This window comes from Cupressus sempervirens, chromosome 5, assembly GCF_028749045.1.
Source record: "Cupressus sempervirens isolate cs-2001-9-10 chromosome 5, ASM2874904v1, whole genome shotgun sequence".
NCBI classification, from domain to species: Eukaryota; Viridiplantae; Streptophyta; class Pinopsida; order Cupressales; family Cupressaceae; genus Cupressus; species Cupressus sempervirens.
The window spans coordinates 309164946-309180268 of NC_143122.1; the positions used below are offsets into that span (position 1 = coordinate 309164946).

General features: G+C 29.9%; 1 protein-coding gene across 1 annotated transcript; it reads right to left on the bottom strand.

The window, feature by feature from the left end:
* Positions 1 to 13932: 13932 nt before the first annotated feature.
* On the bottom strand, positions 13933 to 15032 carry LOC149555855 (putative disease resistance protein At5g47280). The gene is made up of 3 exons (XM_089829578.1): positions 14968 to 15032; positions 14531 to 14715; positions 13933 to 14414 (listed from the first exon to the last, which is right to left on the bottom strand). Exons 1-3 carry the CDS (start codon positions 15030 to 15032, stop codon positions 13933 to 13935), a joined length of 732 nt encoding a protein of 243 aa, XP_089685704.1.
* Positions 15033 to 15323: the final 291 nt, after the last annotated feature.

A 15323-nucleotide genomic window follows, 5' to 3' on the forward strand; every position in this document is an offset into this window, starting at 1 on the left:
GTCCATCATGTATTGCATGTCTATCAAACTGCCATGGTCTACCCAACAATAGATGGCAAACATCCATCGAAATAACATCACAGAGAACTTCATCATGGTAATTCCCAATTTTGAATTTTACTAAACATTGTTCACTTACCAGGACCTTATGATCATCTTTTACCCAAGAAATCCGATAGGGCTAGGGATGTTTCTCCCTCTTGAGCTTCAGCTTAGAGACCATCTCTTCGGATACCAAGTTATCAATGCTACCACCATCAATGATCACATCACAACATTTATCCTCACACTTGCATCTGGTACGGAACAAGCTCCTCCGTTGTCCTGGTTCATTTTCACCACTTTGTAGGACTCTTTCATTTACCAAGGTCTCTCCTCTTTTTGCATCCTCTAAATGTGATGATTGTGCGTCCTCATCCACATGAGCAACCCTAACTTGGCCCTCAGCTCTCCTATCTGTCCTTCCTTGTCGTTGAGGGCATTCAAAGGCACGATGACCTTCTTCATTGCAATGGAAACAGGTACCACGGAAGCCTCCTCTTCCTTGCCCACGTCCTCTACCTCTTCCTCTTTGATTTCCAAAGTCTTGATCACGGGAGCGGTTGAAACCCTCATTCCTCTGGTTCCTGCTAGTACCCTCATCTTCATTTTTCTTTTGAGTTTCATTGCGGCCTCCAGATGATCTACCGCTTCCCCTTCCTCCTTGACCGTGCCCTCTTTGTCTTCCTTCAAACCTTTTACTCAGCTTCTCTTCAACTCGTAGGGCAAACTGGTATGCTTCTTCAACGCTGGTCATTCTTACCAGACTTAGTTCTTCCTGGATGCTAGGTCGTAACCCACTGATATAATGAGCAACCTTCTCCTTGTTTGCTTCTACATGCCCCGCTCTAATCAGGAGTCGGTAAAACTCCTCTGTATATTCTTGGACTGATCTTCCTGCTTGCTTTAACCCATGCATCTTCTTAAACAGATCAAGCTCGTAGTCCACAGGAATGAACTGCTTCTTCAATTTGTCCACCATGCGATCCCATCTTGTGATCTTCTCCTTTCCTCTTCTAAGTCTTTCCAATTGAATCTCTTGCCACCAGATTTTGGCATGGCCTTTTAGTTTAGCCTTTGCAAACTTAACCCTATCTGGGTCCCTTATATCCTCATATTCAAAGTATTCGTCCAGTTCATTAATCCAATCGATCAACTCATCTGGTTTCAAATTTCCCGAAAATATACCCACTTCAATTGTAGGTCTTTTCCCAAACCTAGAAATGGCCCTAAAAAGTCTTTCCTCTACAGGATTCAGAACTTCCCCATCAACTTCCATTACTTCCTATTCATTTTCATCCTCACTATTGTCATCTGCGGCAATATTTGCTCCTCTACGAAGCTCCTCTTGCAATGCTTGTACCTGTCTCTGGAGGGCTCTAACCTCCTCAGGATCAACAGCTCTAGCCCTTCCACCACGCTCTCTTCGTGGAGGCATCTTCTAACTCGAACCCACAACCACATAGTCCTGGTGCAAACTGCCTCACAGTCGGCGCTCTGTCTACACACTCAGGAAAACCCGCTCTGATACCACTTGATGGGGACACAAACCAACAACCAGAATAGACACAATAGAAAGGGGAAATTATATTAACTGAGAAAATAAGCTGGTACAAACAGTGCAGAGAAAATAAACTCAAAACATGCCCTGCGGGCTTACAATAGCATAAATCTGGAGAATATTTCTCCTTTTAGCACCTCCTCTCAAGCTCTAATCCGAACTGCCTTTTACAATGCCAGAAATCTCCTTAAATAGACCCCGGAGGGTTAAGGACTAGGAGTACATTCTAGAAAGTGCTAGTAGGCATCCACCGACAAAATAGAAGGTTCCGGAAGCTGCGTTAGAAGTCGGTGCAATTCTAGAAGAATCCAAAAATGGTAGCTGAACTTCCGGGAGGCATAACTTTTGAACCGTAACTCCGATTGACGAACCGTTTACATTTTCGGAAAGCTCTCGAAGCGCTCTATAGCCCTATGGACAAGCTTTGCTCGTCCCCCATTTTTCGACCCTTTTCAAGGTCATTTAATGCCCCAAACCTGACTTTGAAGCATTCTTAGGGGGTCTCCAAAACCCAAAAAATTGCAATAAATTTCAAACCGTGGGGCCTTTTGACCTGATTCTTTTTCTAGAATGCTCTAAATCTCGATTACATTCATCTAGCCAAGTCACACCTTCTAGGTCACCAAAATGATGGTCAAATTGCATGCTCCTATTTTTTCGGGATTTTTAAATGCACTGATAGTTGAACTATGAGAGTTGAAACCTTTATTTGAGCCAAATGGGTATCCAAAAATGCAAATACATAAAATAGAAACTAAGTCTAAGTACATTTTTTTTGGGTGACACAGGATTGCCCTTATACCTCTGGATGCTCCTGCATCACTTATGCTTAATCAACACATGAGTCCCTCTAAAGAGTACACTATACCCCTTATCTTGAAGAACATATATAGAAATCACATTCATACCTAAGCTAAGAACATGCAACAAACCATGAAGTGGAATTATCTTTCCATTCTCCCTTTAAAACTAAGCAAACCCTTTCCCAACTGGGTTGAGTTTGGACAAGTTTCCCATAGAAATATGGATATTAGTGTTCTCCTTATAATTGGAGAAGTACTCTCTAACTTGTATCACATGAAATAATGCCTCATCTATATATCAAAAACACTGTGAGGTTGAACTAACCAAACAAGCTATGAGTGCAAACTCATCTCCCATTCTACTAGCGAGTTCTTTTGCACTTGTTGAAGTTACTACCCGCTTTTTTGCCTTCTTCTTTTTTGAGCAATCGCTGACTTAGTGACCATAGTCATGACAACCAAAGCACTTGACTTTACACAGGTCCTTTTTCTTCTCACGTTGTGAATTCGATCCTTTGCTAGACCCCTTCTTTTCTTTCCCTTTTCCTGCTAGGGCAACACTTTCATGTTCCACCTCATTTTTTTGACTCTTGTTGGCCTCATTGACAAGACATAGTCTAAAATCCTCCTGAGTGAAATCAATCCATAGTCGATCCCAACTTGATAAGGTGCATCGTCCACTAACAAATTGAACAAAGACACTCTACTACTTAGTAAACCCATTTAGGGCTATTCTCACTAGCTCGTCATCACTAAGACTATCTCCAACAACTGTTAACTCATCCTTGACAAGTCTAATCCTAGTAAGGTAACTTGTGACATCTTCTCTTTGGTTCATCAGGGTATTCTTCAACTTTTCTCTAAGAATCATCTTCATGTTGGTGGTAGCATTCTGGTACATATTCAAAATGGCACCCCACATCTTCTTTCATGTATCTAGCTCTAAGATATGTGGAACAATATGATCCTTGACACCATCAAGGATTATCGTCCTCACCTTGGCATCGTCCTTCTTGTATGTTGCAAGTTGTGTCACATTTGTAGGTATAGGTACAACACTGGTAACATAATTGTTAATACCATTCTCTTCCAACAATAAAGAAAGTCTAGCCTTCTAGACACCAAAATTTGAGGCACCATCCAATCTATCTCGATCTCTCACAAAAGCTGAAGCCATCTTAAGGTATTAAAGCAATAATAAATCTAAAGAGATCGGGTTTTAATAAACCCTTAATTTCTTTACTAGGATAGATTATTTCTACGGGGGGTTGGGGGTAGCGCCCCTACAAGGTCCTAGGGTAGCACCCCAAGTGTGCTCCCTATCACATTACAGGGTGGGGTCAAGAGGCAATGCCCCCCAAAAACCAAAAAATGCTTTTATATTGTAAAAGGCATAGGCTACTATTTTTCTATTATTCTAGCACTAATTTTGTAAACAACAAAAGCTTGTATAAAAATGCTTAGGGTTAGCGATTTCATGATGAATGGTGATATTGTAGCTTCTTGCGGCAGTATTTATCTGTAAGAGATCACGAATCATAATTAATTTGTAATCACTGGATAATAATAATATTGGACTTCTTGTTGGTGGATATAGCCCAAGGATTGGGTGAACCACGTTAACTCTTGGTGTCTTGTTTTCTCTTTTATGCAATCTACTATTTTTTGGTATTGGCTATATTAGCATGTAATTGTTATTTATGTCTGAGGTTAATCCTAACATTCTTTACCCTCAACATTGCTCTAGTACTCTATGAAAAAGAGCTATTGCAATCATTGATTATTAATCTCCTATCTTGAAAGATTTTTTAATTGTCGAAAACTAATTCACAACCAAATATTGAATAAAAACACAATTGCAAGTTCACAAAAATTATGTGAAAAGAAATTTGAACACAGTGACACAATATTTTTGAATAAAATTGTCCTTGGAAAAACCCCTAAGGGAAAACCAGCTCTTCAGATGGAAAATATATTAATCTTCAACAATATAAGATTTACAAAAGAATCCCTTGCCTCTCACTGGCAGAACTTTGACAAACTCCCAATGTCTCTCGCTGATATCCCCCACTACTATCCCAACACTAGCATTGCGCCCTAACTTTCGCTATAAGATTATTCACTTTCACTGCAAATGATTTCACAAAACTTGATCTTCTACTTGATCTACTAACAGTGCAAATACATATGCTATTACTACAAATCTGTCTTCAAGACCTGATCTTCAAACTTGATGATTACAAATACCACCTAGCCCTCCTTTTATTCTACTCTCATTGAAAAGAAAATAACGACTGACATTGGCTGAGATAAAATAAATCTTAACAACCATAATTAAATTGGTTGTAAGTATCTAATAATTAAACAAGTATTTAATTAACCAAGGTTCTTGGTAAAATAAATAATTATTTAAGTAGGGCTAGACAACTTTCTCGCTACAAAATTTAACACTAGGGTCATGGGGAATGTGAGAACCCTAGGAAATGTGAGGTAAAAGGCAGAGTTATCAAGAAATAAATAAAAGTTAAGGATTTGGGCATCCTTAAATCACTTCTATTTCTTTTCGGTACATGTGTATGTATATAATTATTTTTTTCACTAATATGGGGTCTAATTGTAGACACCCAAAAATGGACAGACTTGCAAATTTAAATTTACCACGCTTATTATTCTTCTATTAATTATTAATTAATCATCTTATTTCTCCTATAATCAAATCTTTGCATCATTTAATCATTCCCCAATTTTAATTAAATTAATTAAATTTATTTAATTATTTAACCTTTAATTAATTGATCATTATCAGTTAATTAAATTCATTTTCCCACAATCTCAATAATAATTATTGATTTTTTAAATTAACTAATCTATTCCTCTTTATTAAATTTAATTTAATTTCATCTTCATTTCACATCAATTTCAATTTCTAATTAACCCGATAGGTTTATTGTGGGAGCTTTGCTCCTCAATTTTCTTTTTTTGCACGGAAATGTTGTAAGACTGGATGGAAATATTGTAAGACTTCACGGTTTTATGATTTTCCGTTAATCTAAAAGACCCAGTTAAAAAAATTTGGAGTTTCCTTTATCATTGTTACTTTTGTAGGAAAGTTTCTAAATTTTATTTCCTCTTCAAAAGTTTCTATTTCTTCTTCTATTTAACTTAAATGTTTATCAATTAACCTATTTTTTCTCTCATTTCTGACATTGTGTAGGTTCTATTGGATTTCCTATCAACAATTTTAGTTATTTTATCTTCTGTGCATGTTCAATTTTTTTTTTCATATCTGCAGTTATTATAATGCCATAAGTTTATATACTGGTTTGAATTGCTTGACAAGTTTATCATAATAATAAGTACATAATGAGTAGTTACAAAATGTATGCATATAGATTATAACAAGTTTATATATTCATTTGAATTGTTTGACAAGTTTCATATAGTAATAAATGCATAGTGAGCAATTACAAAATGCATGCATTTTGATTATAAAGAAGTTGAGGAAGCAAATAGAAATGGTAATACATGCATGACAAAAAATAAATATGAACAAGATTAAATCATATTAGTTTTGTTTCAATTTATATATTGTTCAAATCATTTTTTATAGCCTCAATTTGATTTGCAAATATATTCATTTCTAATTATATATACTCATAAATCTGTGTTATTTATGAAAGATCTTAAAAATCTATTATTTTTATTATCAAATATATTGGCAATGATTCATATTTTTTTCAATAAATCTTTAAAATAATAAATATAGTTAATTTATATACACATTTTGATTTTAAAATTAAAAAATTAAATTATCTTAAATTAAAACATGAAATGCATAAAGTAAATAGAATACAAAATTTTAAAAGATAAAAAAAGATTGCATTTGTATCTAGATTTTATATTTAGAACTGTTGATTAAGAAAAAAATATTGAAAGATTGTTTTCATATCAATTACAATTTGAAATTATATGCATCCAAAAATATAAACTAGAATACAAATATTTATATTGTTAAAAAATATATAAAGTTCGCATTAAGTCTAGATTTTTAGTTTTTTGGTTTTAAATTTAAGTTGATTCATTTTAGAAAATTGAAAATATAATTTAATATAATTCTAATTTTTTAAATAATATATAAGGAAGAAGAAAAATTAAAATATATATATCTAGCATATATATATTTATTTTTTTTGGATTTAGTAATTATTAAGATAAAAATAAAATGTATGAAAAAATGTAGTTTACATATCTTCAATAGATATAGACATATTTCCTTTGTAAGTAGATTTTAGTTTTAAATTTGTAGTTTAATGTTATCATTTGATTTTTTACACAAAAATAATTTCAAATTTAGAAAAGTTTGTTATATACATAGATTACTTTCTATATTTTTTATAAATTCTAATACAAATGTTGTTTAAAGTATAAATATAAAATAATTGTTTTCTTATCAATATGCATGCAAAAGCATAAAATAAAGTAGAAATGTTTTTAAAAATAAATAAATATAGAAAGGTAACATTTAAGTATATATTTAAATTTTTTATTTTTTAATTTATTTTGATTCATTTTGAGAAATAGATATAGAACTTTGTTTAGTTTTAAAATTTGAAATGATTTACAAACTAGAAGAAAAATTAAAATATATGGTATACAAATTTATTTCTATTTTACAATAAAATTATTTCTATTTTTTAATTTAGTAAGTATTAAGATAAAAATGAAATGCATGCAATTAAATATTGTTTACATACCTTTAATAAATAGAGAGATTTTATTTGTATCTAGGTTTTAGTTGTAAAATTATAGTTTAATTTTATAATTTGAAATTTTTTACATTAAAAGGATTTGAAATTTAGAAATATTTGTCATATATGTAAATTAATTACTATTTCTTTTTTATTTTCATAATTTTCACAATTATTTATTTATTTAAAATAAATTATTTTATTTTAAATCCAACATAATACATAATATAAGCATTTATTTACCTATATTATAATAATGTATTCCAAGATCATCATATTCTCACAACTTATAGAGCTATCCATTATGTAAATCCTAGCAATAACCATAAACTCAATCCTAACTATAATCATAATCCCAATTTTAACAATAATCATTTTCCCAAACCCTTAACCCTAGGCTAAACCTTAATCCAAACTTTAACCATAATGTAACTAAAATGTGACAAGTTTATATACTAGTTTGAATTGCTTGACAAGTTTATCATAATAATAAGTATAGAATGAGTAGTTACAAAATGTATGCATATAGATTATAACAAGTTTATATATTCATTTGAATTGTTTGACAAGTTTCATATAGTAATAAATGCATAGTGAGCAATTACAAAATGCATGCATATTGATTATAGAGAAGTTGAGGAAGCAAATAGAAATGGTAATACATGCATGACAAAAAATAAATATGAACAAGATTAAATCATATTAGTTTTGTTTCAATTTATATATTATTCAAATCATTTTTGATAGCCTCGATTTGATTTGCAAATATATCCATTTCTAAATATATGTACTCATAAATCTGTGTTATTTATGAAACATCTTAAAAATCTATTATTTTTATTATCAAATATATTGGCAATGATTCATATTTTTTTCAATAAATCTTAAAAATAATAAAGATAGTTAATTTATATACACATTTTGATTTTAAAATTAAAAAATTAAATTATCTTAAATTATTACTTGAAATGCATAAAGTAAAGTGAATACAAAATTTTAAAAGATAAAAAAAGATTGCATTTGTATCTAGATTTTATATTTAGAACTGTTGATTAAGAAAAAATATTGAAAGTCAATTACAATTTGAAATTATATGCATGAAAAAATATAAAATAGAATAAAAATATTTATATTGTTAAAAAATATATAAAGTTCGCATTAAGTCTAGATTTTTAGTTTTTTAGTTTTAAATTTAAGTTGGTTCATTTTAGAAAATTGAAAATATGATTTAATATAATTCTAATTTTTTTAGCAATATATAAGAAAGAAGAAAAATTAATATATATATATATCTAGCACATATATATTTATATTTTTCGGATGTAGTAATTACTAAGATAAAAATAAAATGTATGAAAAAATGTAGTTTACATATCTTCAATAGATATAGACATATTTCTTTTGTAAGTAGATTTTAGTTTTAACTTTGTAGTTTAATGTTATCATTTGATTTTTTACACAAAAATAATTTCATATTTAGAAAAGTTTGTTATATACATAGATTACTTTCTATATTTTTTATAAATTCTAATAGAAATGTTGTTTAGAGTATAAATATAAAATAATTGTTTTCTTATCAATATGCATGCAAAAGCATAAAATAAAGTAGAAATATTTTTAAAAATAAATAAATATAGAAAGGTAACATTTAAGTATAGATTTAAATTTTTTAGTTTTTAATTTATGTTGATTCATTTTGAGAAATAGATATAGAACTTTGTTTAGTTTTAAAATTTGAAATGATTTACAAACTAGAAGAAAAATTAAAATATATGTTATACAAATTTATTTCTATTTTAAAATAAAATCATTTCTATTTTTTAATTTAGTAAGTATTAAGATAAAAATGAAATTCATGCAATTAAATATTGTTTACATACCTTTAATAAATAGAGAGTTTTTATTTGTATCTAGGTTTTAGTTGTAAAATTGATTTTAAGAAATATTAGTGTACTATTGCATTAATCCTAAGTGATATTAAAAATTTAAGATATATTTAAATCATAATCCTAAATCTAATCTTAGCCAACTTGAAACATGTAAGCTCAAACTTAACTCTAACCCTAATTAACTATTAAGTTAAATTGTAAACCTAATCTAATTATAATTCTAAATTTAACCATAATAGTTCTTTGTTTCCTTTCATTCAATTACGCAAATCATTCCTATCGCTAATCGTTGCACGTACATAAATGCACAACTGCTAGTTAATTTCATCTTTCAAATCTAATTGAAGTTTTAATTCAATTAAATCTTCTGAAATTTGAAAAATTAATTTTATGAGAAATTGAAATTTAAAAATTAGAAAATCTTCATAAACTGAAAAATCTATTTTTTCTAAAAATAGAAAATCAGAAATGATTCTGAAGTATCAATTTTCAATTTTTGGAAACTTTATCTCTCCAAAATTGAAAATATCTCAAATTTTATCCTTTGTCTCTTTCAATTTAAAATTGGAAACTTTCCAATTTTTCCTCCAGTCTCTTTCATCCTTGTCCATTCATCATGATTTTCCCAAATTGATCTCAACCATTTATGAATTTCCAAAAAATCTATATAAACAATTTTCATATATCTCAATTTCATAACTGACTTTCAGATCAAACCTATGTCATTTTTCTATCAGTTGAAATCCTATCTTTTTATCATATTTCTTGGAGCTCAGAGTCTAAGTGCTACCAAAATCACAACTGTGTGCACACTTCATATGACCAAAGACAAGTAACAAAATCTTGGAGTATTTGATTGGTTTGCATATTTTATTATGTGATTCCAATTATTTAATGCCTCTTATTTTGTTGAACATTCATAGGCTCATGTTTGGTAGCTTATGTGATTTCATTATTAGATCATTTGGTGCTAATAATCCTCATTTATTGAGTGTGTAGATTTAAGCCTATAGAGTAACTAGTTTTTTTATACAGGTCTAAATAGAGAGGGGATTGGGGAAGTTATGTCTGAACTAAAGTACAAATCATTTTTATGAAAACCTGAGCCTCCTACTAACACCGAGTTAATCGATATTTTCCCCAACACACTAAAATAGCCTAGTGGCTACAATATCAATATGTTTTCACTTCCATTTATAGTTATACTCTTCAAGTTTGTCAATCTACCAATCTCATAACTAAATTTTGAATAGCTAATCTATAGCTAGACTAGTGAGTATCTTCATTTTCCACCTAATTGTTGTACCCATGTAAACATTTTGGTCATGTTCATATGGCTTGCCACTTCCTCCCGAGTTGTTTTTGTCTACATGATTAGTTTGATTTTATATGATTAGTCTGATGTTTTCATTTTATTTTATCTCTTGATCAGTCCATGGGCCTTTTAATGACTTGGTCAAAAATCCACCAATTATTTTGGTTCATCCAAGTTTTATTTATTCTATTCAACTTTCGTTCCATACTAGAGTGGGCTACTTGTCAGATTTCATGATCTTTTTGAGATACCCTAGTAGGTGAGCTATAGCTACTTCTGCAATTCGACAAGTACCCATTTTCTATAGAGGGATCTCATATAATATTTTAATCTTTAATCATGAATCTGCTCATGTTAACTTTCTTTTGAGTTCTTTTGTCTGCCTACATTTGAGATTCGATTTGCTGCTTATCCAAACATCCCATCCATAAAGCTCCATTGACATGACAAGTAACCCATGTTCTTGGATACCTGCATGTGTTTTGAAGAGTATATAGTGTTTTCCAACCTCCTTTATCTCTCTTCATCCTTTATGATTCCCAACTAAGCTTTTATTATTTAAGATTAGTCCTATACATAGGTATCCTTATTATGTCATGATCTCCGTGGAGCTCCACATAAGTGTGAAAGTTTGTATGTTACCACATTATGTTCCTTTTTAAGTGAAAATACCAACATCTTGGTTTGTTGACGTTTAGTTACATCCATCTTTCTTTGGAAAATAGATGTGTTCCTTTCAAATGGTTGAGCTTCAGCAACACACTAAGCTTTGACTGCTTAGGTGGTTGTGGGCTCGTTTCTTCCCCTTGCTTCATTTCAGTTTATAAAATAATTATCATTAATGTTTGAGTTTGTCCAATTTTTTGTTCCAACCTGTTCAATTGCATAGAAAAAAGCGAATGACAATATATTGTCATCTAACTTTCCACTGAGATATTTTCAAACATTGCCTACTTAATGCAGCGAATACAAGCCATGGGCATCCTAACAATTTAGTCACATCAATAGTTTGGTTGGATACCCCGTGGTCTCATGAAAGGGTGTAGTTATAGGTTGCAGGTCATGGTTTTGGTCTTTGCACAAAGTAGCATCTATCACATTTTTAAATATGTTTTATCATGTTTTATTCATATCTGACTAATCTAGAAATTTGTTTCTATTACAGAGTAAGTATTATATCATATTTTATTAGGAAAATGATCTAAGGTAAGGTAAGTGGAGAGATAGAGGGGTACTGAGAAAAGTTTTTGGTAAGAGAGACAATATTAATTAATAACAATCAAACCAGAGTACTGATCCAAGTCATAATCTAAGATTGAGGATGAAAAAAATGTCAGTGTATGAGTTGTTATTCTTAGAAGAGGCAGAGCCAAGGCTTTTATTCTCTAATTAGTTAGAGCCACCAAAATTTAATAAGTGCTTGGAAAGTGTGACAATAGGAGGGGAAAAATGCAAGAGAAAATGCACCCTCTAGTGGCAAATAACACTTGTGATTTCCTTTCACTTCTCCTAAAGCACTGAGCTTTTAAAAATCAATAGACATTTTGATTGACATAAGAGGATAGGTAAGAAAAGATACAAAACCAAATTGATTGCAGAAGGCATTGATCAGTACAAGGAAATTGACTAGGGTTCATAATTTTAAAAATAAAAATTTTTATGTTGAAAGAAGATTTCTTCCAATTAAAAAGAGAGAGTTGCATGGGGAAGCAGACGTCGTACCATAAGATTTGCTAATTGGGCCTCATATTAGAAGAAATGACTTCTCAATTTCCAATTTACAATGGCTGGTTTTGGGTTGAGGCTAGAAAATCCCCTACCAATTTAATTGTTGTTTGTAAAAATGATTTGATTTGAACTCACCTAGTAGATTTTGGGTAAGATGTAAGTCCCTAGAATAAAATGATACAGAATATCTAGATTGATGGAGGCTTTTTAGTCCCAGAAAAAATATTTTTAGCCCCTAACAAAATTATAACAATCAATAAGAAGGATGAAATCAGTAAACATAAATATATTATAAAAATAAATCATTTTCAATTTTGGACTATTAAGATATTTCTTTTTTTAAAAAATTAATTGTATGCCCGTACATTAATTTGCAAGGACTAATAACAATCTACAAAGCTTTCTAGAATAACAAAAAGATAATCTCACCAACATTGATATATATATATATATATATATATATATATATACATATACATATACATATATATATATATATATATGTATGTATATATATATATATATGTATGTATATATATATATATATATATATATGTATATATATATATATATATATATGCATATGTATATATATATATATATATATATATATGCATATGTATATATATATATATATATATATATATATATATATATATATATATATATATATATATATATATATATATGTATGTATGTATGTATATGTATATGTATATGTATATGTATATGTATATGTATATGTATATACATATACATATACATATACATATATATCTATATATACATATACATATATATCTATATATACATATACATATACATATACATATGCATATACATATACACATATATATTATATATATACATCTATACATACATATATATATATATATATATATATATATATATATACATATATAGATACATATATATACATATATATATATATATACATATATATACATATATATATATACTAATTGTCAAAATAATTTAAAAATGTTAATACAAAATTATAGTATACTATAAGATTAAAAAGTCAAATGTATTATTTATTGAAATAAAATAATAGTATATTAATTGTAAATGAATATATATACAAGTCCCTTATTCAATTAAATTATCAAAAGTAAAACAATATTATTAAATTTAGTTACATGATAATAAATTTAAAAACTATGTACCAATCAAAAAATTAAAAATTAAAAACTATCAAACATAAATATAGTCCAAATTGATTTTAATAATATGTTAAACTTTTTATAAAAGTGGTTCCTACTTTTAGAAGGATTTTGACTTCTGTCATAAATAGAGTCCCACATTAGAATTTTTTTGGCAAAGGGCGTGATAGAAATTTTTCATGGAGTATTCATTTGTGTCCTCACTATGGATCTTCTTGTTCTCTTGTATCTTGATGATGGATCATGTAGTATGATCCAAAACATTGATGGTAAAAAAACTCTATACAATCAAATCTAGAAATTAGGTACTTATACTGATGAATCATGTACTATGATCCAGAACATTAATGATAAAAAAACTCTACACAATCAAATCCAAAAATTACGTACTTATACTGATTCTGTTTGTTCTCCACCATCTCCTAGATGTATGTTAAGGCTTAAGAATTTATAAATTCCTTTCCATTTGCCAGACCCAGGAAAATGTAATATGTGAAAAAGAAAAATTTTGATCTGCTAATTTTTTACTCTAGGAAAACACGTTAAAGCACGAGCGAAAGGATTTAATTATTGCTCAGGCACAATTTACCATGAAAAGAACATTGCAGCATGATCACTCATGTGTCTGTTGTAGATAGGGACTAAAACCCTTAATAATTTAAAAATTAAAACATATGAAATAAATACAATATTGACGGTAGTGCTAAGCACTCTGTGATCCTGTAAACACTCAGTAAAGTGAAATTGCAAATACCAACAGGAAATTCCTCAATATCCTCACAGTAGTCAATATTACTCTCTTCAAGTTTAAGCAGCTTTGAGCACATTTCAATGTCCAATCGTCCCTTATCAGTGCTACAGAGACTCAATGAGAGCTTCCTGAGATTTTCTAAATATTGAAAATAATCTAGATCAGGGACAATCAATTTTTCAAGCCGAAGGCTCTTTAGTTGAACCAATGAACTAGAGGTTGACATGCCGTCAATTATAGCCCTACAAGATTTCTGGTTGATTATGATAAGAATTTTCAACAGAGACATTTCTTGCACAAATGGTGGAAGGAAATATTCATTTCCATCAAATATCAATACAAGAGCACGGGCCTCCGAAAACTCCAACTTAGGCCATTTATTCTCTTCCATTGGACCTGCAAAAGTATTCAAAACCTTTTAAAGAAGGAATATATATATTTTGATGGGCCTCACTCATTTTCTTGAAGCTTGATACTTGTGAATATCAATAAACCAATCTAAAGCAATCAACCTGTGCGAATGGCAATAATCTCAACAGCTTTTATATCTCCATGTGAGGGATCTTCCCAGCAAGAGAATGGAGATAATCTCAACCTTTTGCATATCTTGTCATTTTGGTTGTTTTCCGCAGATTCCACACAATAAATAGCCAAATGTTGCAACATATCATGTTGAACTGAATATATCTCACAATTGCTGGGAAAGCAAGAGTTAAGATGCATTCAATCTTCAGTGAGACATCTTTTTCAAGTTCTCAAAATGAAGTAGCAACATCTCAATGATTACAAATTTTGATTTGAAGTAAAACGATTACATGTCCAAACTCCATTTAGATCATGCTAGAAGAAATGGGAGATTTACTCCTTCGGCTTGATGATCACTATCTATATCTTTCTGCTACATATTTAAATGCAATTTCAACAAAAGAATCTAAAAGAAGACACTCACCTTGAATTATGAGTTAGCTGTACCAAATTCAAGAGCCCTCTTTTTTCAAGATCAACAAGAATCATCGACGCATGCTCTAGGCTTAAGTTGTGAACATGAATCCAAATATTAAACGAAGCATCAACAGGGATTTTTTTAACTTCAAGAAACAATAACAGTTCGAAAAAGCATTTTTTTGTATCATTGTCCAGATCTTCTATGCTCAGTGCTAGGCGCTTGAGAACATCCTCTTCATAAGATCTAATATTGATTCATCTTCCTTGTGAAAGTTGCCTTTTGGCGTATTCCCAATATGCATTTTCACTGTATTTATGTAAATAACGTCCAATCACCTCCAATACAAGTGGCAATCCTAG